General features: G+C 40.7%; 1 protein-coding gene and 1 long non-coding RNA gene across 3 annotated transcripts; one reads left to right on the top strand and one right to left on the bottom strand.

Annotated features, from left to right (window-relative positions):
- Positions 1-266: 266 nt before the first annotated feature.
- Positions 267-20,147, bottom strand: SLC30A5 (solute carrier family 30 member 5). 2 transcript variants are annotated; one of them, XM_086770126.1, is made up of 16 exons: positions 19,913-20,147; positions 19,564-19,686; positions 17,619-17,685; positions 16,219-16,304; positions 15,421-15,508; positions 13,574-13,661; positions 11,401-11,481; positions 10,043-10,209; positions 9,131-9,419; positions 8,555-8,763; positions 7,699-7,856; positions 6,944-7,073; positions 5,253-5,478; positions 3,633-3,859; positions 1,593-1,721; positions 267-981 (listed from the first exon to the last, which is right to left on the bottom strand). In XM_086770126.1, the coding sequence occupies exons 1-16, from the start codon at positions 19,984-19,986 to the stop codon at positions 811-813; spliced, it is 2,313 nt and encodes a 770-aa protein (XP_086626252.1). In that variant the 5' UTR covers positions 19,987-20,147; the 3' UTR covers positions 267-810. The 2 variants fall into 2 exon arrangements, with proteins under 2 accessions (XP_086626252.1, XP_086626253.1); XM_086770127.1 differs by lacking the exons at positions 11,401-11,481; positions 13,574-13,661 and having other exon boundaries at positions 10,043-10,213.
- Positions 20,148-23,199: 3,052 nt separating this feature from the next.
- LOC147596286 (uncharacterized) lies at positions 23,200-25,110 on the top strand. Its single transcript, XR_015261452.1, has 2 exons — positions 23,200-24,660; positions 24,917-25,110. It is a non-coding gene; the product is annotated as an uncharacterized LOC147596286 (long non-coding RNA).
- The last annotated feature ends 2,353 nt before the right edge of the window (positions 25,111-27,463 follow it).

Below are 27,463 nucleotides of genomic sequence, written 5' to 3'. Positions count from 1 at the left end.
TGATTAATTACCTCTAAGCTTCAAACTATTGCATTTGCAGTTATACATACAAAAAGGACAAAAAAAATTATTTTACAGAGTTTTTTTTTTGGTTCTGAGTCTTCACAGGAAACAGAAAAGTGTTTACAATTTTTTCCCCTCCCAGTTTCTCACTGTTAACCTGTGGATTTCTCTTCTTAAAAAACCAATTTGATATAAATTTAAAATGGCACCATCTATTTGCTTTGATGCATTAAGTTTAGAAATAAGATCTGTACACTGAGACATAATAAAAACTGTGTATTTCTATTATCTAACAAAGTGTGCAAAAACCATGTCTTCCTGTGGTTTTGTACTCCCCATAATAAACATGTCTTTTTTTTTTTAATTCAAAGAGTCTTCAAGCTATGCTTGAAAGAAAGAAAAATATTTTTCAGTTGATGGGATGCTTGCATTCCAATAGAAACTATTTCTGTTTCTCACTGCTAACATGAACATCATTATAACCATGATGTTCCACACTTAAGAGAAAGCATGAAATATATCCATGCTCATCCACAAGTTGCAAGACTTCTGTTTAATAAACACTAAGTACAGTATTTAAGATTTCCATTCTTTTCATATACACAGCAAATATTCATGTCCATCAGATTTCCTTTACAAAAGCATCTTGATCCAATTTTAATATAGATAGTATGCTTAAAAAATTCAAATATATAGTACATTTTTTTTTTCTGTACATGTATGTGCAAGATCTCCTGACAAAAAGTAATGAATATGGAATCCTACACCTTCACCATTTACACCTCCTTTAGCGAACATGACTTTGTATCACATGATGTAAGTACCATCTTTGTAGTATTTCATGGATTCCAGTTGCTGAGTCATTGCAAGGACATCCTGAAATCCTGTACTGAGTCCCGACATGTGTTGAAAATAAGCTTCCTTCTCCACCTGGACAGTTAGGTTGTTTACACCAGCATCTTTCAGAATCGCTGTAACCTGAACAGAATAGTATGGTTAACATTAGTATTACACTTGGTATGCATCCCACAGTAACCTGCAGGATTCTGGCTCTGAAATACTGCAGATTAAAAAAAATACCATCATATAGAATTCAGTTTTCTGGAAAGCAAAGACTAGCTTCACATGGTATGGCTTTGCAACTTCTGCATAATATCTCAGTGTCTTGCATAAGGAAATAATGTCTTTTTATGGAAAAGAAAAATCTCAAGGCAGACAGGTATTAGTCAGCCAGTTACAAACACACAATTAGCATCCAGATATCCCTATTGTTTACTGCCTGTTTTGCAGCATGAAATCCACCTCCTCTTCCTTTTCCCACAGCAGATGTAGAGCCACTTTCAACTGTGAGGAAAAACACCCCCATATCTTTGCGATTTTGGCAGATGTTTTAGGAAACAATTTTTTTATGCAGCTAATTCCAAGCTAGCAGGCAAAGGGGGAGTACAGCATTAGAGATCAGCTCTGAGACATCAATTAATAGCTACAAAAATAATCACAAACAGCAGCTTCAAACTTCAGTCTATGACTGAAAAAGGGCTACAGAGTAAGAAATTAAGACATTAGGGTCTAAAACCCTTGCAACTTACCTGCTGTACAATTCTCTGTTCCATCATATCTGATACGACTTGCACATGTATTGTACCTGCTACAACGCTTGCAGAATGACACCAAAAATGAGGATCTCTGTAGGATATGACTCCCTCTATTTTCTGAATCTGTAAAGAAATTACGTTACAGACAATTAATTTAAGAATACATTTTAAACTTGTGTATGTGCATGAGTATTGGTGGTAAATATTTCACAGGGAAACAAAGCTGTATAGCAAAGCAGCTTTCCAGCTAAGCTGTATACAGAAATCTGTAGTATTGAAAGGTCACCTTACTACTACCATCAAAGACTAGAAGCTGAAAGTGAAAACAAATGAAAAACCCAGCAGAGTGCAATGCTAAATAGGATGAGAAAAAACTGATGTAGCATACAGAGCACAGTTACACCAATGGACAGACGAACCAGAAAGTTGTCAGGGCACTTAACCATGTCAGGGCATCTGTTACCTCACTATCCAGGATAAGCAGCTATTTAGTTATCATAGCTGGACTTAATTCAGAGATGTAGTATCTTCCCATAATATATAAATTTTTGAAATTGATCTTTGTACTGGGTCTGGCTGAGATGGACTCAACTCTTTTCACAACAGTGGGTGAGGTGCTATGGCTTGGATTTGTGCCTAAACCAGTTTTGATAACGTACCAGTGTTTCGGCTATTGCTGAACAGTGCTTGGGCACGGTCAAGGCTTTCTCTTTTTCCCACTCTGCCCTCACTTCAGCAGGTAGGGTGGGGGCAGCTGGGACAGCTGACCCAGGTTAGGCAGAGGGATATTGCATGCCATATAATGCCATGCTCTGCAATAAAAACTGGGGTACAGAAAGAAGGGGTTTTTTTTTGCTTCCAAAGTGGCTGTTGCTTGGAGACCATCTGGGCATCAGTCTGCTAGTCTGCTTCTGGGAGATGGTGCACTGCTTTTCCCTCCCGCGCCCCCCCAGATCTCTCCTTCACCTCTTAAACTGCCTTTATATTCCTCCCAGATTTTTCTTGCTCTTGCTCTTCCTGTTCTCTCCCCTGTTGCACTGGCAGTGGTGGAGGTAAAGGAGGGAGCAAGCAAGTGGCTGTATGGATGCCAGGCTGCTGGCTGAGGTCAGCCTATAGCAAACATATTGTTTTACTGTGATGTATTTTTAAAAATCCTTTTCTTATTATCTTTTAATGAATTGCTCTTTTATTGTTTTAAAAAAGTATTTTCTTCTTCTTCAGTCTCTAAGAATTGCCATCTTCCCTCATCAAAAAGTGAGACCCCACTCTCTGCCTCACTTTCCTTTCACTACACAAGTCTCTTCCAGCCAATTTCCATTTATTTTTTCTCTCACACAGAGAAGAACACATCTCCCCCTCTACTAATTTACAGGACACCATCAGGACAGTCTTCCTTGCTGCCTCTAGTTGATGGCATCCTCGAAGAATACGTAACTAGTTCTTTGACAGAGAGCAGCTCTCCACACTGAGTCTGCACTATGATTCTGGGCAGGAACTTCAAATGAGCCAACAGTAAAGACTTAGGTACAGCCTCAAAGCAGCCTACTGCAGCAGACAGGAAGAGAATGGACTAGAATGAAAAAGTAATTAGAAAAAACTTTACTTTTGCCATCTCACCTACTGTGAACCAGCACACCTTTCATGATATGGACAAATAAGAAAACCTGCAATTACAGGCTCAGGATATAATCCTGTAGCCTGAACTGTACACATCAAACTTAAAAAGGTCGCAAGCTTCCGGCAATTGCTACATTATTTTCTTAGTATTAAGTACCTTTCCCATACTGTTACCATATGTGTCTGAAATGAGCTACCCATAAAAACAAAAAATAGTACAAGCTTTTTTTAGTTGCAAAACAGTAGAACTCCTAATCCTCTCATATCTCTGCAAAATAGATTTAAAACAACTTGAGACATGAAGTTATCTAAGACAACGGAAGCTGTCAGACTGAACTCCTTGAGTTCAATAATTATTAAAACCAGTTATAGCTTTGCATGTTTGTATATGAAAACATTTAGAATGGCAGTTCTGACCTTTTCTAAAGCAGCATGCAGATCTTTCTCCTGTTCCGGAGGTATCCTCAACAAAAGCACTTGACAGGCATCTTTCAATAGTGGGATAACGCTAAGAAAAATCAATGTAGCAATAAAAAGAGAGCAGAGTGGATCAGCTATGAGCCATCCAAATTGTTGAATAAATATCGTGGATACGATAACACCAACACTGCCAAGAGTATCTGCTAACACATGCAGAAACACACCTGAAAACAAAATAAACTGAGTGATTAAGTTGAACAGTTCTGTTTAAAATGTATGTATATGTTAAATAGTGGAAACTTAGTAGGGTTTATTAAATATAATAAACACCCCTCAAGCTAAACAGAGGCAATTATATGCCTAATGTGGTGCAAAAATAAGAAAAAAAAACACTTAACTTTTCTCATGCTAACTGACAAATCAATGTAAAAAAAAAAATACTCTATAGTGCAATGATCTAGGCAGGTATTTGCAGATTAAGCCAAACATGAATACTCCTTAAATTCTTAGTGGAATTTGTACTATATAGCATAATCATTTAACTCTGTATAGAGGGACTCTCTGGTCCTTAACAGATGATAAAAAGATCAGTATAAATGCGCTGGTCTGCTAATGTAGGCAGATATTAATATACCATTTGTTTTTTTATTCCTGCTGCTGCTAGGAATTTTATACTTTATAATGCTTTAATGGTGGGTAGTATTCTCAAGGTACACTCAATGGACATAGAAAAATAAATCTCTAACCATTTGTAAGACTAGTGCCAGTTAAGCATCAGGATTTGAAAGAATATTGAAATAGCTAAGAGCATGGGCAGGCTTCACAAAAATGCCAGAAAACAGAATAGCCAACTGAATTAGGATGTAAAACAACAAATGAAATATGAGACTATTAGCTAAAATGCTTATGCTCTGACCAGCTTACAGAAAAAACTCATTCCTTTATAGATTTTTTCTTTTATAAACCAGGCAGTTGGTAAATAACTACTTTCTAACTACTTGGCAAAAAGTTCTAAGAAGTAGCTATGCTGAAATTTTATATACATTGCCCTTCTCTGTTAGCTTCTGATTTTAGATTTGAAAAAATAAAAAAATTTCATCTTTACCACCTTATCTTCTGAATCACAAATAGAAGCATATTCTAGACTGCTGGTCTGCATTTTTACGTCTGCTTATTATCCCCTTCCCCAGTGTTTTTACAACCAGCTGTCATATGATACCTAGAAGTATGGCAATATCTTTATAGAGAAGTCCTTGTACTTTCTTTTCTAGACAAAACTTTGAAACAAGGACTTTAAGCTTATTCAGTAAGGTTTACAATGATTATATATTAATGTTGGTGAAGACTATAGGCTAACGCTTTTTATTGGTCCTTAGGTATTGCCCACATCCAAGAAAGCCATGCAAAGCAACATTTCAAGTTATGTTTCTTGAAGTTAAACTCATTAATGAAGAAATAGTTTGAGAAATTCATGTATACCACATTAAATGGCTGTCAGATCACTCCTGGAGAGAGATTTTAAGAGTGATGCATAGTACTGGGTCTGATTCTGAAAATCTTCAAAGTCTGCTGCAAATCACACACATCATCATTTACGATTCAACAATCTGTACTTGCCTCTCATGTTGGTATTCATGCCTCCTCCAGAAGACCCGTGGGAATGTCCGTGGCTGTGCCCATGGTCACTGTGGGAATGGCCGTGCCCATGGCTGTGGCTGTGTCCGTGGTGAGAATGGCTGTGATCGTGTGAGTGACAACCTCCGCGAGAAGCCCCATGGGAGTGAGCGTGGCTGAAGGCACAGATACCAACAAGGTTTACGATCAGCCCTCCAACAGAGACCGGCTGTGAGAGGGAGAAAAGTCTTTAACATCACTATATCCTCCTAGGTTTTCAAATTTATTTTCTAGAATATGGTAACTGAAACACTGTGCACCTAATTAAGAAAAACCATGTAAGATTTATAATCAACTGAAGGATTATTCTAATAAGGATTCCCCATCATATCCTTTCAGCATACAAGCTGGTTTCAAAGGAATTTTCTTCCCCTCTCAAAAAAATCCAGTTCTCCTCAACCTTCCCAAAAACCCCAGCCAATAATCACCACCAAAATGCAAAACCTAGTATTCACAAATCCAGACAAGACAACAAATTTAGTTTTAAAAAGGGGCGATTTATTTTATTTACTTTCAAAAAGAGATAAAGTGGTTTGAATACAAGCTTTGCTTTGCTTTGATTGGTAAAAAAAAAATAATTATATTGTATTTAGGACACAAACTTACCTAAAATTGCACTTAACTGAAGAAAGCAACTACTGCTTTATTGGTTGAGTTGTGCTTTTTATCTGTCTGCCTATTTTTCTACTCTTCTCAAGAAAAACTAGCAAAGCATAAGAGTAATTCCAACTAATGAAGGAGTTAAGCAAGTCCTACTTGGGGGCTATTAGACCTTTCCTTGGCTATGCAGACTGTGCTCGTTCACGTAGAGGGGATAACTCCTTCCACCCCAAGAAACAAAATCAGTAGTTGAAATGGAGTGAATATTGAAGATTAAAAAGGAAAAAAAAATCAGGTCTCAATTCCAGTAATGCATATTTCTAATTGTGTCTACATAAAAATCTTTCTCTTTGTCACTGAGAGAGCAGGACAGCACCAATTTGTGTGTGTGCATGTGAGAGAGAAAACAAGTGAAGCTGGAAATGAGGTTAAGTGACAGCTTGGATTTGCAGAATTTCATAATAAAAAAAAAAATAGTTTGAAAGAAAGGGACGAAAGCTTGAAAGTTTAAGTGGGGAGCCCCTGAAGAGGCTATGGGAGGCAGAGAGACACAGCTGTAGTTAAGATTAGCTATGCACAGCTTCATGATTATTTACGCCATAGTAACACACTCAGCATAATGCTGTGAATTCAGGTGGAGTTTTGAAGTTCGTCAGAGACTAATACAAAATCTTTTGTGTAGTAATCGACATTGGTACATGTAACAGCACAACCAAATTTAGTCTTCTACAGACTATCTCCTTACCATGTTTTACTGTAGAAAGACCACCACCTAAAGAGATTAGAGCTGTAACATCTCAGAAGAAAATTCAATTTAACTGTTATAATTTAAATGTATTCACCCCTATATATTTTTGTATTTTAAATCTAGATATAGTTTGGATTTTCAAATCAGACTATGTTAAAAAATCAAGGCACAGTTTAGATCTCTTGAGTATGCAAGTTTAGTCTCCTTAACTTTTTCTTATAATTAAGATGAACATAATTGAACCATTAACTGCCAAACAACATTCAAAGAGAATGACAAAACTTACAGTTAGCATGTTTGTGTCTATGTCTGGAGGATCCACCAGTCTGGCCACTGATTCCATGAAGACAAAGAAAGCAATTACCATCAGGAAGAGGCCATTAATAAATCCAGAGAGAATTTCTACACGTCCATACCTGAAAGCAAACATATGTACCTTTGAGAGTGAAAAATGGGTACTCTGAATAAATACATAAAAGTTATAATAAATAAAGTTATGATATATTTAATACAGCATTAACATTTATTTGATTTTTTCCTCAGTGCCACAAAATTATGCCTTAATTTCTGTGTTATTTATTTTTGACCAAGAGGTAGCTAGTCCAAACACCAATAGTATAAAACTATAATAATATAAGTATTTTTAAATATATATGGCACATTCAGGGCTTCAGCTGCTAAAATATCATGCAATTTAACCATATAAATTTTGATTATGTCAGCAGAATTGAAATCTTCATGTAAACTCTGACTTTTAATATCTATTTTTGTTTGACATAGATACATACATAGAGTGAGGCAATTTCTAAATAATATTCACAGTGATAAAATTTTATTTGTAGAGATAAATGAAAATTACATTTCAGACAATTTTTCATGGGGGTAAGAGTGGAATAGCATGAACACAAATGGAACAAAAGACAAAGTAAAAAACCCACAGAAGCATGCACCATTAAAACATCCCAAACATACTTCTATAGCAAGGCATTTTGAAAATGAGCAAGAATAATAATTTTCAGATTAGGGATCTAATATACATACCCATAGGAAAATATGCGAGTTGCTTTCCATCTTGTCATCAGAGCTGCAAAAAGCCCCATCACTAACGCAGAACAATCAAAAAGCATGTGAAATCCATCAGAAATAAGACCAAGGCTATTGGTCCATACTCCATAAAAAAGCTCCACAAAAGTGAAAGCCTAAAACAAAAAAGAGTTTCAATTTTTCCTCAAAGATTAACTTATAATTTAATGCCTTGGTAGCTAGCAGGAAACTATTTCCTGTATGATTTACTATTATTAATTGGTTTGTCTATAAACTTTCTTTCCCATCTTTCATATTCCATAATGGAATTCCTTGAAGTTATCATGGATACTTCAAGTTTCTCCCCCTATTTTCTTCAATAATTGCCAAGGAACAAAGAGAGATCTTTGCAAAAGAGTTTCTATCAGTCTTGCTTACTGTATGATCTTTTCCTATTCAAGAAAGAGAGAAGCTAGAAACAAAACCAGTCTACTCCAAAATGATGCTAATTGTTCCCACATTTACTATTTTATTGTCCCCATCCTTGAAGGGCTTTTTAGTTTCAGCTTATCTGCTGGTAACATTGAGATACCTCAATCTTAAACATACCATTATACAAATATTTACTTACTGGTATAAGTTACACATAGAACCCGTGTCACACTGTGACAACAAATCAAAGTGACCTGCCACTTACTGTAAGATTAGCATAAGAATATCCTATTTTCACATTCCATCTAATGAAACTACTCTATCAAGGGTCACTTTAAAAACAATCAATCATGGGAACCTTTTAAAGAATAACTGTTCTTACTGTACCATGCATGTACTACTGTGATTTGGTTTGGGAAAAAAAACAACCCCATGCACTTACCAGATTTAGGCACAAGAAATAGAAGATCTGCCTAGAATCATACTCCTCAAGGATTTGTTTCAGTGACTCCTTAATAAACCGGGGTAATGACTGAGAGCTCTGCTGCAATGCATCACCCATGAAGTTATAGAGAGGAGTGCCTTCAGGGGAATAGCCAATAAGGGTACCCTTCTGCCCTTTCCTGGAGGGGGAGGACAGGATATTGGCAGCTGCAAGGAAAGTACTGAAGTTTTTGTTGCTGTTTCTAAGCTTCACAGCTATTTTATAATGTCTTTTATCTGCAATCAAAGCTTACAAGAAAACTGCAGGCAGCAAAGTGATTGTCAGCTTCATCTTTGAGGTTTATCATTACATTTCATTGCTATGTAAAATTAGATCATCGCTTCCACAACAGAGTAGATCTATTACATTATTTTTTTTGTAGACAGACAGTAAAAGAGCACAAAGTTCATGCCCTTTTTATTAAAAAGAATCCACAAAAGCCCATCCAAAACAATTCTGCACACATCCATTTTCTGATTGGCTTCCCAGCCACACAGACAATACATTTATTAAAAGACAAATAAGAATACGTACATAAAATGAAGAAGACAGCACTCACTACCACCCCTCCAGAAAGAACATGCTCTGTGCTTTCATGGTGTGGTGGCTTGTTCATAGCTCGAAGCTGGTCTGTTATTGGATGTGTCCAAAAGTTGCCAAAAAGCAGTGCACTAATGAAAGTAAGAAAGGATCCATATCGAGCACACGTGGAAGCTTCCATCTTGACAGAGCATATGGACTCCACATAGAAATCCAGGATCACAACAAAAAAGATGACTGTTACGAAAGGCATGATGAGAGAAGACCAAGACTCTACTTTACTCTGCAATAAAAAAAAAAATTCAAACAGGATTGCTCACCCTTAGATGTGATTGTGTATACAGCATTAAATCTAATCACTTTCATTACAAATGTTTTCAGTGATCCATCAAAACATAAATACTTTAATAGTTTTAATTTATCATATAAAACCAACATTCCAGCTACATAAAGACACATATAGCTAATGTGCACTGCAGTACCTTATTTAAGGTACTTCTACGTGCTTAAAAGGAATGCCATATACAACACCACGTTTGCAATTGTCTACTCTCCCTCAGCATGCAGGCAAAACAAACATGTATTTAAATTACAATAATCTACTCCTTAAGAATAAAAGAGCCCTCTATTTATACAGTCATTAATTCTTGTGCAATGTTAGTACGTGACTCCAGGATATAATACCTGAGCTAGAAAGATGAAATAAAGTTATCACACAAAAGGGGAATTTAAGGTATCACACAGGTATACATCAAAATAGAGAGGAAAACTTTCAAACAGAACTTACTACAAAAATAAAGAAAGCAGCTTTGGTAATTTTAAAGATATTTTAAAGGAAAGATTTAAATTGCACTTCAAAGCAGAATCATTAGAAAAAATTATTTATTTTTGTACTTGCTATCTTACCTCTGTTGTCAGAGATAGGACAATGACCCATGGGCACAACAGAAGGACAGACACAAGATGAGACAAAGCTTGAAGACGCTTGGCTCCACCTACATCTACAGATAGTTTTCGGGATGCCATGTGAAAACCAACCTTACAGCACAATGCCAGTACCAGCAGCAGTACTCCTCCCTGGGAACACAGAGGGATCCCATTAGCATTTCATAAAAGCCAAATACCTAACTCCAAACAAAGTGACGTTTAGATGTAAAAAGATTAATATGCTTTATTTAACTTATCAACAAAAGCCAAAGACAGGATATTTCCTGTAATTGTTACTCTAGTTAAAAACAGTAACATAGCATACATGGTTATACCTCAGCACTATTCACAACAGCCTAATATGACCTGAGGTTTAAAACTCTCAATGGTGTTAATTGGAATACAACAGCAGCAAATTGGTAGTGAACAGCATAAGAGGAAAAAGAAAAATCACAGAAAACTTGGTTTTCCATCTTCCATTATTGAAAAAGTGTTGAAAGCATATGTTAACCCCCAAAGTGTCATGTCACCAAAGTCTTTCTCCAAGTCTTTCATAACCTTTTAATTCACTTACCTTTAATTGCACCATACCATATTTCTTCACAATATTCTTTCAAATTGTTCTATAAATGAATCACAAGATATACACACAGCATCTCATCTCCCTTAGATCACACTTGCTTTGTGCGCAGTTAACCAGTCTCTCTAACATTTGATTTATTTTTATATTAATACTGTGTCAGCTGCTCCATATACTTTTTTTTTTCCTGTTTTAGTCTTCAATGCAGCCACTTTTGCAACAAGACTAAGCTAACAGAACAACTCAATCAGGCAGGTCAATCCCATGTAGTAAGATTTTGATATTCAGTTATTCAAGCCACCAGTTATAATGGGACTATACCACTGAGAAGTATCAGAATCTGTGTCTCCAAATACAAATGACTAATGTAAAGGAAAGACTGTGGAAAGAAAAAGCAGCAGCAACAAAACACAGATCTCCAAAATGAAGAAGAAATGGCTTGTATGCAAAGCACTATGAACATCCAGAACAGTGATGACAGAATGCTTTATGATAATTTTAATGAGACTTTTAAAATCACGCATTACAGCAAAGTCCTTATCAGCTGTACAAGCTGAATATTGTACGGTTTGGCTTGCTGTATTCAAGTTGCTTACACTCAATCAGGATGCAAAAATAACATTGCCACTGCATGCCAATATGGGGTGGGGATGTTGAACTTGTTTTGGTTTTGATTTAGGCTTGGACTAGCTCTGAGCTGGAGAAATTCTTACCTACAAAACTTAAATAAATATTAACTTACTAAAATATAAATTACTTGCCTTGTGATCCGCAACACCTAGGAAAGCAATGATTGTATACAGAACATGGGTAAGAGCACTGTCATGATGTCCCTCAGCTAAGTAAAAAAAATTAAGGAAGAATTTAATTTGATTAATTTTTTTAAAACCAAATAATAGGTAAAGTAGCAGAAGACCACAGAAAGCAAAAGTAAGCAAACTGAGCTTTAAGGTTTGTCAGATCCTTTACATTTAGGAAAGATGAAAGGATTTCCACAGAAAATACATAGTTTAAAATATTGAGGGGGGAAAAGAAAAAAAAAAAAGAGTATTTTAAAACATGAGAACATAGTCACTGCTAAATACTGCACAGCAGTGATGACACAGGATTTATGTTAATTTTGTCAACCAGACTTCTAAAAATATACTCAACAGCATTAAAAATTAGATTGATTTTCACTTAAGCACTAAAACAGTGAAGTGTCTAAAATATGGTCTATATCTTTCCAGTTTCTAAGTAAACTTTAGAAAACAAAGAGTAATTGACCATGAAGGACAAGGAAGTGATTCAAGGCAGCCAGCATGGCTTCACCAAGGGCCTGACAAACCTAGTGGCCTTCCACAATGGCATGACTACATCAGTGGACAAGGAAAGAGCTACAGATGCCATCTATCTGGACTTCCGTAAGGCCTTTGACAGGGTCCCCCACAGCATCCTTCTATCTAAATTGGAGAGAGATGGATTTGATGGATGGACTGTTCAGTGGATAAAGAATTGGCTGGATGGTCACATACAGAGATTACTGGACAATGGCTCACAAACTGAACAGAGGTCAGTGACAACTGGTGTCCCCAAGGGATCCGTACTGGTACCAGTACTGTTTATTATCTTCATCAATGACAGACAGCAGGATTGAGTGCACCCTGAGCAAATTTGTTGATGACACCGAGCCAAGCTGTGTGGCTGACATGCCTGAGGGATGGGATGGCATACAGAGGGACGTGCACAAGCTCGAGAAGAGGACCCCTGTGAGCCTCAGGAGGTTCAATATGGACAAGTGCAAGGTCCTGCACATGGGTGGGGGCCACCCTTGGTATAAATACCAGCTGGCAGATGAAGGGACTGAGAGCAGCCCTGTGGAGAAGGACTTGGGAGTACAGGTGGATGAAAAGCTGGATGTGAACCACAATGTGCGCTTGCAGCCCAGAAAGCCAACCACATCCTGCGCTGCATCAAAAGGAGCGTGGCCAGCAGGTCAAGGGAGGTGATTCTGCCCCTCTACTCTGCTCTCATGAGACCCCACCTGGAGTACTGTGTCTGGCTCTGGAGTCCTCCACACAGGAAAGGAATGGACCTGTTGAAGCGAGTCCAGAGAAGGGCCACAAAAATGATCAGAGGACTGGAGCACCTCTCCTATGAAGAAAGGCTGAAAGAGCTGGGTTTGTTCAACCTGGAGAAGAGAAAGCTCTATACCTAAAGGGGGCTTACAAGAAAGATGGGGTCAGACTTTTTAGCAGGGCCTGTTGTGACAGGACAAGGGGTAATGGTTTTAAACTAAAAGAGGGTAGATTTAGACTAGAGATAAGGAAGACACTTTTTACAATGAGGGTGCTGAAGCACGGAAACAAGTTGCCCAGAGAGGTGGTAGATGCTTCATCCCTGGAAACATTCAAGGTGAGGTTGGATAGGGCTCTGAGCAACCTGATCTGGTTGGAGATGTCCCTGCTCCTTGAAAGGGGGTCAGACTACATGGCCTTTAAAGGTCCCTTCCAACCCAAACCATTCTATGATTCTGTGATTCTATGAATCCTTCTGGATATATAGAAAAGATTGCCAGTCAGGCTGTCAATCATTTACTGCACACACTTAGGCTACAGCCATTATGTCTAGAATTTCCAAAAAAACCGAGTGCTGATCAAAAAAGCTTCTAGCTATCCTAAGTGGTCTGGTATGTGCAAATGGGCAGGGAGCATTTAACTGCAACTTAAAATCTATAGCTGTGCTCTAAATTATCAAAATAAGCAATCCCATTAATTTGGTTGTAAATAACAGCAATTAGATGTAAAAGTAAAATCCTGTGCTATAATATTCTCAAAAGGTAATATTCCTATCAAGAAAAATGCAAGCATATTTAATTCAGTGCACTTAACTTCACATTCTCTCTGCTCCAGTACTAACAGGCACTTGGTCTTACACACAGGAAAGGATACGATGTTCTGCTATTTTAGCCATGAGGTCATCATTATCAAAAAGTAATAAGCAGATGACAGCTATGATGAAAAATGCAGCACCTCTTGTCTGTTAAAAAAAAGAAACAAAACCACAAACAAACCAGAAAACCACCTCAAATACTTTTATAATGTGGTGATACAGATTAATGTAAAATATCTGGGAAATCAGTCCCCTCCCTCCTCCCTCCCAGATCAATGTAAGGATATTTTAGTTCAGTAAGAAAAACATGAGAAAAAACCCTGTTTTTTTTTTTAAGTGACCTTGGCAATATAATTTGATATTTATTCCAGATTTACCAGGTGACTCAGGGCAAATCACTTCTGTAACAAGCTAGACGTCTCCATCTTATGAATTTCAAGTATGATTGCTTCCTTCTTTGTGGTGTGTTTCTGCCTGCCAGAATGCACAGCTACTTAAGCCTGATGATTTAATATTCTGTAGCATTAAGGAGCTATAAACAAGATCTAGTGGACAAACTGTAGAACTTTTTCTCAGGGGAAGTGAAGGCTAGAGCACTGTGCAAAGGCTCTGAGAAAGCAGAGCTCTGCAGTGCTTTTGTGGGGGAGGGACAGTTAGCTATGAAATCCCAGCTCCAGAGCTTCACTACCCTGACTTAAGACACTGCAATTTTGATATTCATCAACTTGGCAAGACACTGAGCTCTACAGCTAAAAAATGCTATTACAATTCATCTTCTGAAGCCAAATACAGCTGTCACACTCTTGTTTCAGAAAGTCAGATGACTTCTCTTTGCAACAGCTGAAATGTTCAGAGGATAGGGTTATTGCTCCCTTGTTTCTGCTGCCTTAAATATACAGCTTAACTGCCAAGCATGGCGCTCTCAGATACAGACTGACAAAGAACCTCTCTGAAGCTCTACATCTAACCTTTGGGTGGTCAGTTGGAGAAAAAATGGTCTTCTAGATAAATAGCTTCATGCTGGATGCCTTAAGTATCTCAATTTGAGGGGGGCCGGCGTAGAATGTTGGAGCAGATGACTGTGCTATTCACTCTAAGGCCAGCCTATAAGCGATTAGGAGACTCCAGCAGTAGTTATGAGATGGAGATTTCAAAACTCCCAGCCTGAGGTGACACCAAAGCCAGACCTTCTCTTACACAGCAAGTACTCTAGCCTCAGGTATATGACATGATAAGGTATCTTCCTCCAACTGTCACTGGTTTTGAGTGAAAGTGGTCAAGACTGCTAAGTGGTGGGATGAGCTCATTCCATTTAGGGCTGATTAGGCAGAGTTAGAGAACATCTAGCAAAATTCTGTGTAATGGGACTCAGACAAAGTATGTTGCAAGATCTGTGATTAAGTGAAAGACTGGGGTCAAGTATTCAGCACATATAGGCTCATGCAGACACTAAAGTACTTAAGAGAAGTTTTTGGCAGAAAAAAACCAAAGTATGCGAAAAGCTACGGACATTTCAGAGGCTAGGCAAGGATCTGGAGACTGCACTGCTGGACTTCAGTGCCTAAAGGCCAGGTCTGCTACATGCACATATGTCCTTTTGTCAGTCTGAACCCAAAATCCCACTACAAAGAATGCTGAAATGCAAAAATAACTCTCAAGATTCTTTTCTGCCTACAAATAGAAGAACTTTTCAGGTATCTGCCCTGGATCTCCTTCACCTACTGCTTCTCTCTTAATGTCATATTTACTATTTCAAGTAGTACTTCTTATAATTTCACCACTAATTAAACTAAAAAAAAGCACAGTTTCTGTGAACATAGGTCTGAAACACTGTTCCGGGTAAAGAAGTATGTGAATTTATAGCAGCGAGTATTTTTTACATTTAGTAAAATACATTTTTAAATACCTTTGCTGGTCCTCCACCTGAGCTTGTGAACAAGACACTAAGGAGTGACAGTACTACCACATCACTGTGCTCAAACAGCAACAACGTCCTATAAAAAGTGAAATAAACACTTATATTCATTTACAAGGAGTTTACCTCACAAGCTTGATACATACTATTTCAGCTAAAATTCAGTGACACAGCAGTAAAAGCTTTATCCTGTGATTTTATCAGGAAGTTTAAACAATTAAAAAGGATAAATACAAATCTATTTGCAAAGAACACAAATTATTTTACTTGGAGTATATGCAGTAATACTACCCGATTCCAACACAGCACAGGCATAAAATCAGATAAAGCAGTGCCCTGCAACAAATGTAGAAATCAATTCTAGTCACCTGGCACAGGCATACAAGCTGCTAGCGCTAGCTGTCAAGCCATGGACTTCAAACAGTTAAATAAACAGTTGGAGTTACATTAATGAGACTAGGGAAACGATGAAAACCACAGTCAGTACAGCAGTCAGTTATCTTGTTGTATCAGTCATATTAATAGTTTAAGCACTATCAAGAATTTCACTGGCATCTTGTCAAAGAATAAACGAAGAAAATTTAAAGTTCTACAGAAAATTTTATGTAGCTTTTCTGAAGCACAACACAGTTCACAGGAAAAAGCATAAATACCAATTTAAAATTAAAAAAAGTAAAGCAAGAGGCTGGCTAATGGACACAAAACAAAAAACAAAGGAGCAAGACAGGGAAAGATGACAAAAATTAGCTTAAAAAAATAAAACATTCTTTAGAGTAAATATGTATTTACCTCAGTGGTCCACAAAGAGTAAGGCCAAAAAACCACAAGAGTGAAATGATACATCCCACAACAGCATGCTTAAAAATTTTGATCCACTACAAAAGAAAGGTATATCATTATTGTTTTCTACAGTTTCAAAATAAACCCCATTATTAGCATTCTTTTAGTACAGTACCTATGGAAATAGCGTGCAAAATACACGCTCTGCAAGTTCTGCAAAATTTAGAGTATGATTATCTTCTTAACTACTCTGCCAGGCAACTAACGTTTGTTTGGACATACTATTTCTTTTCTACCACAGTATTAGATTCTATAGCATAGTATAGTTTGAGAGCTCTTCAACGAAAAGCTTGAAAAAAACACTGAAAAAAATTCAAGTCCATTTACCTGTCAAAGATCCTGTATATTTTGTAACCTATTGTATATATCTGATAAACACATATAGCACTAGATAACACATCCGAGATAAAGAGACTGAGACCTAAGCCTACAAATATTTATGCACGTGTCAAAATTCTTTCTTCAGGAAGCAGGCTATAATTCAGCTATTCAATACATAATTAACAGTAAATGCAAGTTTTTGAAGAAAAGTAATCATTTTAGAAATACATTAAACAAGACAAAAGTGCCTATGACAAACATCACATCTTCAAAATCTAGAATTTAAAAATTTTTATTAGCAAAACAGAAAGTGCAGAGATTTCTCCAAACACAAATAAAAGATGCAGATTATTCCTGTTCGCACTTTAAAATTCTGCCATTATGTGTCTGGCCATGAAAGCAGCTGACATTTGGAAAACTTCTGAGGCTGTCCTTCTGATTCTCTCTACTGAGCACGTACACTGATGACACTACGTGTGGATCAAGCTTTGGCACACACAGTTACACAAAACCAAGACAGATATGGAGCAGGTGAAGAAAAATTATTTCTTACAAAACAGCAGGTTCCAACCTGGCCCTACTCTGACATCTTAGGAAGCTGAGAACTCAGCACTGGTCTGAAGAGCATAGATTAGCCCCTAATCACAACGCACCACGCAGAAAGCACTGTCTTGGCGTGGGGGACATAACTGGAGCACTTTGACACTCTGGCACTCCAGAAAGTGCCCTTTGAATCTGTTAAAGTCAGCTAAGCAGACTAAGCTCTTTTTGAAAATCCAGTTCTCAAAACAGATGCTTGTATGAAGCCAAGGAACAATCTTCTCATGATACACTCAAAATGAATTGACAAAAGCCGAAAATGCTGGTTGTTTTTTACAGCGCACTAGGAACAGTTAGTTACACAATTCTGGTAACTGCAACCACATCTTCCAAGTGCAATAACCTTTGTTCCCCTTTCAGTTACGGCAAGGGCCATATCGTCAAGAATACCTACAAAGTGTGAATCACTAGTACCTATGTCAACTCACCTGACGCTTGGTTACCACTTTTCCAGAAGAAAATGGTTTTTGAAACAAAACCATAAAAACTGCAGACCTGTTAAAAGAAAAAAAAAAAAGTCTTCTCTGTTAGTGTATTAGCAGTCAGCTTTTTATTCAAACCAGCTTTAAATAACTAGGTCTCTTGTACCAGGCTCAGTTGACAAAATGGCTTCCTCTGCATTTTCCATTAAAAGGCCTCACTGACTCCATTCACTGGTTTTATTTTACCTGCTACGTTACATGTGTCAGGTAACAGTACAAAGGTGATGACAAAGTGAACTACAGTTCTGGCCAACTTTAAATGCGAATTCTTCAGAGAATGGCTAATGAGAAGCCCACCTGTGACTTACAAAAATAAAAATAATTGACCTCGGAACTTTTGAGGAGAAATACTACTATATTTTTTTATTACCAAGATACATACACCCAAATGCTTATTCGCATTCGGAATGCCAAATACACAGTCTTGTTAGAAACGGTAAGAAACACCACGTATCTTCCTCAACTGGGATCAAGAGTAACTGATGGGGAAGAACACTATGGTGCTTGGGAACATGCAAGTGAGAAGCCCAGCAATGTATAATTTGAAATAAAAGGTAAAAATGAGGTTCCAAATGTTCCAGCTCTGCTAAGTTTATTGTAGAAATGCTCTTCCACATCATATCACTTAAATATGAAGCAAGATTATGTCTGCAAAGGTTGTTTCAGTGTATTTGCTATCAGTTTCTACATTTTAGTTCTCAATCAGGGAAAAACAGCAGTTGATGTTCATAAGAACTACAAGAATACAAATTATAAGGAAGAAAGCTTGTCTTCTACAGCTTTTTAAAGAAAATTTGGACACACCTGAGTTTCCTATCATCAGTAATGTCATAGTGCGATCAATTTTAAAGTAACAAAACCACTGCAGTTTCTCAAGGGTAAAGAGGCCTTACAGAGAGATGTGGATAGACTACAGAGCTGGGCAAACACCAACCATATGAAATTTAACAAGAGCAAGTGCCAGACTCTCCCCCTGGGGTGGCGTAATCCTGGTTATACATACAAACTGGGGGACGAGAGGCTGGAGAGCAGCCCTGCAAAAAGAGATCTGTGGGGTCTGGCTTAATGGCAAGTTGGAAATGAGTTAATAGTGTGCCCTGGCAGCCAAAGGGACCAACCACGTCCTGGAGTACATCGAGAACAGCATAGCTGGCTGGTCAAGGGAGGGGATTGTCCCACTCGACACTGCACTGGTGCAGCCCCACCTTGAGCACTGTGTGCAGTTTTGGGCACCTCAATTTAAGACAATCACACTATTAGAGTGTGTCCAGAAAAGGGTGACTAAGATGGTGAAAGGCCTTGAGTGCAAGACTTAAGAGGAGCAGTTGAGATCACTTGGTTTGCCCAGCTTGGAGAAGGATGAGGGCTGACCTCATTGCAGCCTACAGCTTTCTTAAGGGATGCAGGGGATAGGGAGGTGCTGATCTCCTCTCTGTTGTGACCAGTGACAGGACATGAGGAGATGGAATGAAGCTGTGTCAGCGAAGTTCAGACTGGACATTAGGAAAAGGTTCTTCACTGAGAGGGTGGTCAGTCACTGGGACAGGCTTCTCAGGGAAGTGATCACGGGACCATGCCTGTCAGAGCTCCAGATCCGTCTTGATGATGCTTTTACTCATATGGTTTAGTTTTCAGAAGTCCTGCAAGGAGCAGGGGGTTGGACTCAACGGCTCTTATGGGTCCCTTCCAACTTGAGACATTCTATGATTCTGAACTTATGGTAAGCAGAAATATGAAGGAAAAAACCTGCTACAAACAGAGTATTTCTTGGATTCACTGCTATGTCTTCTCCTCCCCAATTAATCCGTAATAACATAATGCTGACAAAGAAGACTGTAGACAAAGTGTGCTGTAACAGTGGCAGACAAGGCTTCAGCCCCTGCACACTCACCCCAGCTTCACTATGAAGATAAACTGCACGAGGTGGACTGCTTTCAGAAGATCATAGGATTCAAACAGCCCCATGGCTTTTAAAAACTTAGTGAAGCACAGCAGCACGATGTACCGAGTCAGCCTGCAAAAGGAAAGATGGCAGTTTGCACCCGCGACAACGCACACGCCGCCGCCGTCAGGGCCCACGCTCCGCCGCCGGTCCCCCCCGCTCCCCGGCGGCCCTGCCCCTCACGCAGCCTAGGAAGGCTGAAGGGCGATGGCCGCTGCTTTCCAGAGGTAAGGGAGCTCGCCCGTGGCCTCCGTCACCCAGCGGAGTGGCCATTCCCCCCGCGCCCCGCCGCCGTTACCGGGCGCTGGGCACGTCCACAGGCCCCAGCACGCCGCCGGCGGCCAGAGCCTGCCCGCTGTACTTCTCCTCCATGCCGAGGCGGGGGAGCGGGCGCGGCCCCGCACCGCTGTCAGGTAAGATGGACTGCGAGAGCAGGGGTGCGAGGGCTCAGGCGCGGCGCGGCCCGCCTCCCCGGCGGCGGGGGCACTGCATCCCGGCCGGCCGCCGCTGACGGGGCGGAACGGGAAGGTAGGCCGCCTGCCCGTTAGCGTGCGCGCATGCGCCGGGCGCAGCGCGCAGGCGCCCCAGTGCAGCGGACGGGGCGGGGGGGGCGGGAGACGTCACGTCCGCGGGCGCCGGAAGCGCTGTTGCGGCGCGGGAGGGGCCGTTCCCCTCCCTTCCGCCCATGGCTGGCGGCAGCCATTTGCCGGCTGGTGGTCCCGGGGCGCTTGGGGCGGTGCTGGGCCGCGGGTGGCGCTTGTGCCATGTGGGTGCTGCTTCATGCGTGGTCTTGGGTGTCTGATGCGGCAGGAACCGTTGCGATTTTGGACGGTGGTGTTTCTCAGGGACCCGTTTCTCCACCACTTAGTGAACTGCGTTGCTTGTATGTGGCGCTGTGGGAGGGAGGCCGAGGCCTGCCTTGGCACGGGTGAACAGCACGAGTGAAACTGGGTTTTAAAAACTATAAAATACACTGCGTGTGTGCTACAGAGGGGTTTGCCACACGTTTTTTGAAACTTGCTTTCCCAGCCCGTACTTGAGTTTTCTCCTTTACTTTCACTGTCCTTTAAAGTTGTCCTTAAGCTCTTCCATGATGTGTCCCGCCTGCCTTATGTTAGTTTCATATTGATGCTGTAGAGCAGGGCCACGCCAGGGATCGGCTGGTTTCAGAGTTCCTGGTGCCCTGAAAATGGGGCTGTATCACACCATCTGGTACCACTGCAGCCATTCTCATTAATAAAGTGACATTTACCAGTAACACGCATTTTTGCAGAACACTCTGCTGACAGGAATCAGATGGAATAGTTGGCAGGAATCGGTTGCAGTGTATTACGTCACCCCTTTCTATCTGAAGTTGGTCAATATGTAGAGCCTTGCAACTTATTTCCATTAGAAGGAGAGGTGAATTGTGGAATTGCGTGGTTTTTAATGCAAGTCTGTCTCTATTGTATTATATTATATTATTATAGAATCATAGAATCATAGAATGGTTAGGGTTGGAAGGGACCTTCAAAGGTCATCTAGTCCGACCCCCCTGCAAGGAGCAGGGAAATGTACATTGCCATATTGTCCTGACCACTGTCAGGATCAAGCAGCAGGAGAGGATTTCATTGCTCACAGCCCCAGGTGTGTAAGTCCTTCTGCCAAAAATACACTCAGTCTTTTACTTTTTCTCAGGACAATTGCTGCACATCCTTCACTGGATAGCTTTCGTTTTTTTCCTTGCAGTTCAGCAGTCTGGTGTGGTCCTAGTTTCCTAGATGAATTTCTAATTACACATATTGTTGGGTAATTTTTTTTTTGTTTAAAATCTGTTAGCTGAAATAGAGACTACCTCCAGCAGCCTGGTGAATCAGTGAATGAGCCAGAAACCTTTGCACAATGTGCCTTGTGAGTTGCCTGAGTGCTTTCATGGCTTTGAATAACCAATTCTTGGGGCTCCTGCCTGTGGCAGTGTTTACAGTCAGCCTCCCTCCCTTGATGCCCCCATTTTTTTGGACAAGGCATCAACATCACCATCCTTCTACTCAAGCCTTATCTTGCTTGTGAAGCTATTACATGGCTGTTTCTTCATGCATGCACTACGTTGCTCAGGATTTTCTGGTAACAGTCATGAACCTGGGAAGTCCTCCACGGTGGTGAGTTTTGGTACGTATCAGTGCCTGACACCCAACTGCTTTCGCCCTACTGTCGGTGTAACAGTAGGGATTGCTTCACTCACAAGTAAAGCGGAGCAACATCCTGGATGACACACAAAGCATGTAACAGTTTACAGAGATGCTACAGAAGAGCACAGGGGACTAAAATATCCAGTTGAAACTAATGAGAAAATTGAGGCAGAAGGTTGGAAATCTTCATATTGTGACCTAGCAGCTTTCTTCCGGCCACCTATCAAACTCCCTGGTTTTGGGACATTCCAACACATGATTTTTGGTCCCTAGTTCAGCACTGGGGCGGGACAAAGAATTCAGAAATCAACCGATGTGAAGAGAGATGGAGTGGGGAAGGAATGGCGCAGTGGAAGGGGTACAGATCAAGTGTCTCTGAGAGAAGAGACTGGAGAGGGGAGAAGAAGGGGGACTGTAAATACTGGCTGTGCCTATTTCAAGTCTGCTTCTGCTTCTGCTGTTGAATGAGTCTCGGCAATTGCCAGCTGCATGCTGGATTTCTTTGAAGTAACAAGCTTGGGTAGACTTTAACTGGGAAGAGATAGAGGTATGGGAGCACAGAAGAATATGGCCGCTGGCAAATGGAAATGTCAGAATTTCAGTGGTTAGAAATGAAAGATTACTTCTTTTTTTTATTTGCAGATTTGCAAATTGTTCCCAGTGCAGATGGAGACCTCTGCATGGCAAGCATAAGCCTGTTAAGCAAAATGCCAGCTCTGCTATTTCAGCCACCTTGTGAAGACCTCTTAAAAGTTTAATACACAGGTTCTACCTCCCGTCCAAAAGCCCAAGTTACAGCCTGAAGTTCCCTAAACCCCATGGATCAACCAGCAGATGTCAATAATGTTTGTAGGCAGGAAAAAAAAGATGTGTCGTTACATGCCGTGTGTACTGTGTCCGGGAGATGGAGATGTTGGCAAAGAGCACAAGGGAGATGACTGCAAACCAGAGGCAGGGGTGGGTGGATGGCCCCAAAGGCGTAGAGAGACCAAGTGCTGTGGGAGTGGGCAAAGGGTGAGAATCAACCTGCTGGGTCAGAGCCATGCAGAGAGGGAAAGAGAAAAAGGCTACAGAGGCTCGGGGGAGAGCTTTCTGGGACCAAAGTGGGAAGAAACACAAAAAACAGAGACGTGAGTTAAATGACAGCATTGCAGACCAAGTGATGCAGGCATGGATCCTTGATACTTTTTAAGGGTGGGGATGTGTGCCATGCTGTGACAGACTGCTGCCCATCAGTGGCTCGCCTGCCACTGCTGAGTACTGACAGAATGCACAAGCCTTGTGTTGTCCCAGATGCTGGCCTGCCGGTTCACTCAGCTGGCCCACACCAAGCACGTCCTTAACACGTCTCAGGCATCTGTGCCTGGTGGCATCCTCTTGGCTGCGGTGGTGCCGGTTGTCCTGGGCTGGTTGTCCTGGCTATGCGCCCCGGCAGGACCCCTGGCTCAGAGAAGCCCTCCAGGAGGACACGTGTCCTGCCACATCGGCAATGCTGCCTCACCTGTACATACAGAAGCATACCTGGGGCATGAGCTTACATGTGTGTGGATCTGCCTGTGGTCTTGACATACTGGAAATTCACCCCTGTCTTGTCAGCCTTGTGCAGTGGTATTTGGTTTGGCCTTGGCGTCAGCCTGTGAACTCTCTTGTGTGTGAAAACATACTGTGTCTCCACTAGTTGTGAAAACACACAGTACTAGACCCTGCCAGGGTCAGTGTGAGGGCTGTTAAAAGTGAGTGTTCATCTATTCAGATGGAGCACCACTGCACACATAGATGGTTACTGCCCTGCTGTAAAGACAGCGGGCGGGTAACTAAAAAACAAAATTGTGGAAAAAAACCCACCTCGTGAAACTGGTTAGGATTGTTCAAGGGAATGGTGAAAATAAATGACTATTAACTTGAGCAAAGTTGGAGTCTGCAAGGGCAGCTGAAGGAGAAAGAAACTAAAGGCTCAGAAAGAATAGACCCAAACCCAGAGACTTTATGGTCGAAAAAAGAAACCATATGCAGGAGGATATGGGGTTCTTGGATAGGATTTGAAAGGGCTGTAATTTAAACCCTGTAAAACGTGCAGAAATGGTGAGAAAATCAAGACATAAAATTGTGTATAGACATTTATTGTTTCTTTTAGTTGTAAATGTGTATTAAGCTAAGTTTTTGTTTGTTTGGTTGGTTTTGGGTTTTTTTTTGAGGAGCTTTTAAAGCCTGTTTTTTCTGTTTGCTTAAATATTGCTTGATCTTGAAGACTTGAGTTGTCAAATGAGACTATCTAGAAGGTTAGAGCTCTGGGGAAAAATGTGGTTGAAGCCTCAGCAGTGGTCCTGGGGTATCTGTATTACTCCTCAATGGAAATGCGACATGGTGAGAAGGAGAACACATCCCTAAGAAATGTCGCTGTGAAACCATAAACCTGATTGTTGCTGCAACCTAGTGAGACCAAGGGAAACTCAGAAGGGAAAGACTGAGAGAAATTTTGGAGGATAAATTTTTTATTTTTTTCTACTAAATGAGATCTTGAAGCAACTGAAGCAAAAAAGGACCTGTGCCACTTTCTAAGTGATGTAATTCTTTCTGCTATTTCAAGATTACAATTAACTGTGGTAGATGAAAAAAAAAATCCTTTTTCTTCGAAAGCAAAAGTACTTCAATTTGTACTCAATTAAGAGCTGCAGAGTCATTTCAAGTTTGGGCTTTTGGTCTATGAGGAAAGCTCAAGCATTTTCCTTCTGGGTGAAGGAAACGATATGTGTGAGTGCCACTGAAGAACGCAGGAGTGGTTTTCCAGAGCCGGCTCTGGACTCGGGTCTGTGGGTATACGCACTCAGGACGGTGGCAAATGTCCTGGTGGGGGAGCTCCGACAGAGCTGTGCTGCCGGTAAGCATTTATTCCAAGTTGTGCTTTCATTAAGAGTTTTGTTTAGAAAATATCTTAATAGCTTTGTATTTATTGAGTAATGGCAACACAGGTATCTGTTCCCGGAAAAGCTCACTGGGATTGACTGAATAATTGAAATGGCAGAAAATGTCTTTTCTTTCTGATTCAGCATGAGAGGATAGTGACTTTGCTAAGACTTGGTTTCTGCATTTTTTCCTTCTGACTCTCATACAAGCCCTGCTCTTTAATTTTTCAGCTACGAAAGAACAACTGAGCAGAGAGCAGCGTTACTGGGAAGTGCATGGACATCAGTGGTCCATGGATTTCAGTTCAGTCATGATTAAACTGACCCACAGCCATTTGCAGAAAATTTCAGGATTGGTGTCTGAGGAAGTGAGGAAAGGAGGGCAGCTGTCCCTGAAATAAAGTTGTGACTTGAATTGCTATGAATCTCAGTCTCTTCCTGTGCTACTATTGTATATCTGTGTATATCACTATGTAAACTAGTGAAATTACAGTGATAGAAGCTAAAGTGAAAAAAAAAAAGCCTCTATGGAGTAGTTCAGAGAAAATAAATGTCATAGCAAGAAAGCCTTATTGTGATGTAAAATGAGATTTTCCTGTTATAAAGCTCCAATATTAACTATGTAGCAGGCGCGAGAAGGGAAAAAAGGGCTGATAGAAAAGTCAGAAAAGCATCTGAAAATCAGGGTCACTTTAGAGGCTTTCATGATTTCCTGTAATGTGGCATAAACCATCTATTGTGTTTTTGCTGGGAAATTTGTAGCTGAGGTCAATGTAGCAGAAAATAAAAGCTGAGAAAACACACACAGGGTTTCTGTGCTGGAATGAGAGTTGTGTTCCTTATCAAACCAGGCGCAGAGGATGGTGCCTGTTCAAATTTACATAAAACAAATACTAAAGCGTCTGTTAGACTGTATTCTGACATGTGTGTTGCTTCCTGTCAGTTTAATTTTGCATTGTTAGAAAGTTTTTGTTTAGGTATAAACAGCTTTTGTTACTCGGACTCATTAACACAGGTCTCTGGCAATGGGTTTCCCCCAACTCCCTGCTGTGAGGTGGTGGCACCGAGGAGTGGTGCTTAGTGTGACCAAACGCCGGCTTCCCAGTGTGGTTCTGGCTTTGCCGTGCTTGGCACAGATGGGGCTGGTGCTGAGGATCTGTCCGGCTCTGGCATCTCCAATATAGCAGGCAGTCAGCCACCTCCGCCTGGCCCCGTGCTCAGGTGCGTGGCCCCGCTGAGAATTAGTCTGCAGTCTGACCTGGGTTTTCCCTGAGGAAAGCAAGAAACCCAAGAGATTGTTCCTCCCTTCCATGTCCCCCCTTCAGGGTGTGGCCCTTTGATGGCAGTGATACATGCAGCGAGCTGAGCATTTCCCAAGGTCATGTGTGTGGTTTGCTAAAAAGTTTAGTGGAGGGAACAGATACAGCAAAGGCCAGCAGAGTGATGTGGTTTCACAGGGAGCCGAGTTGGGGGCTGAACCTCAGTCCTAGGCCAGTAGTTTAACCACAAGGTCAATTCCTCATTCATTCCGACTTATTTAATAATAAAGCTGAAATAAATACTTGAAATTGTCTCAGATAATTTTTTGGAACTTTCCGGTCAGAATTAGTTAAGTGCTTTGAGTAGAGCACCTGAATCATTAGAAATGATTCACTGCTTTCCTTCCTAAGGGTGTAAATTAACATATGTTCTGTTTTGCTGACAGAGTGAATTCTGCTTTAGGAAACTCAAGAAGGATGGCTAGCATGAGTAGAGACAAAGGCATGATGCTAACTTTCCATCCAAAAAGAGCAGCTTCAGTTAGTTCTTATTTTATATTGTCTTCTCTCCCCTGTGACAGTCCTGAGTAACAAGGAACACATGCTGCTGAGAAGCTGAACCGCACAAACCTCTTTCAACAGCGTTTTGCCTCAAATTTCCCCCTTCCTCAGCATCACTGAAGGCAGCAATTACAGAGTCACAGTCACGTGAACATTAGTAATAAAAGCATTGTCCTCTTCAACCCCCTGGGTGATATGGAGATAAAACTATTAATGGTTGGTCTACACCAGCCCGCCTATATTTTCTAGCACCAGCAGAAAATTGAAGAGAGCTGGTAATGCAGGCAGGGGAGATGATGGAGACATGGTGAATTCAAGGCAAAAGATGGTCTAAGCCCTGTGATGTGCTTCACTGCCCTCCTGCCTCCTCCGACACACTGCCTAGGGACTTTAAGAAAAGCCCCATGGCATGTGTTAAAAAAAAAGTACAATAAAATGTGCTTCAAAAACCCTGTATCTGGGCTGTGTTCTGGTAGACTGTGCCTCGCTGTATCTGGCTTTGGGCCGGTGTAAACTGTGTGTGGTCCATGAGTAAGTGCTTGGACCTTGGGCTCCTGGCTGTGGAGGACTGCAGATGCAGGGGCTAGAAATGGCGTGGATGGTGGGCAAGCCCAGCCTCGGGAACAAGCCTGGCCCAATGCGTAACTCATACTACAGGCATATTCAGAAAGCTCTCCGTGCTGACAGAGATAAATGAAAGCTGTAGGAAAGTGATAGAAAGCAGAGTTCAGACTACTCTTTGTGGGTGATATTCCTCTTCATGTTTTATTTCCAGTTATTTTAAAATTAAGCCATAAATCGAAGACAGAATTCACATTATACATTCATCTCCACTTCTGCAGGCCCCTGGGGGACAGACAGTCTACTTTATCAGGATGCAGAGCGGAGGGTTTCGGACCATTGTTGAGCTCTTGTGTGTGTGTATATGTACTGCTTGAACAGGCAGGTGTTTTCTTTT

Source organism: Chlamydotis macqueenii, chromosome Z, assembly GCF_036417535.1.
Source record: "Chlamydotis macqueenii isolate bChlMac1 chromosome Z, bChlMac1.mat, whole genome shotgun sequence".
Taxonomy (NCBI): domain Eukaryota; kingdom Metazoa; phylum Chordata; class Aves; order Otidiformes; family Otididae; genus Chlamydotis; species Chlamydotis macqueenii.
The sequence above is the reverse complement of the archived record's forward strand: the minus strand, read 5'-3'. Positions and strand labels throughout refer to the sequence as shown.

Excerpts from the sequence above, each read along its gene's own strand:
- SLC30A5 (XM_086770126.1), bottom strand. The coding sequence starts at position 19,986 with ATGGAGGAGAAGTACAGCGGGCAGGCTCTGGCCGCCGGCGGCGTGCTG. Across the intron at positions 7,074-7,698 it reads ACTCGCATATTTTCCTATGG|GTATGGACGTGTAGAAATTC; the intron begins GTATGTATATTA and ends GTTTGCTTTCAG. Across the intron at positions 1,722-3,632 it reads TGCATGCTGCTTTAGAAAAG|ATTCAGAAAATAGAGGGAGT; the intron begins GTCAGAACTGCC and ends ATTTCTTTACAG.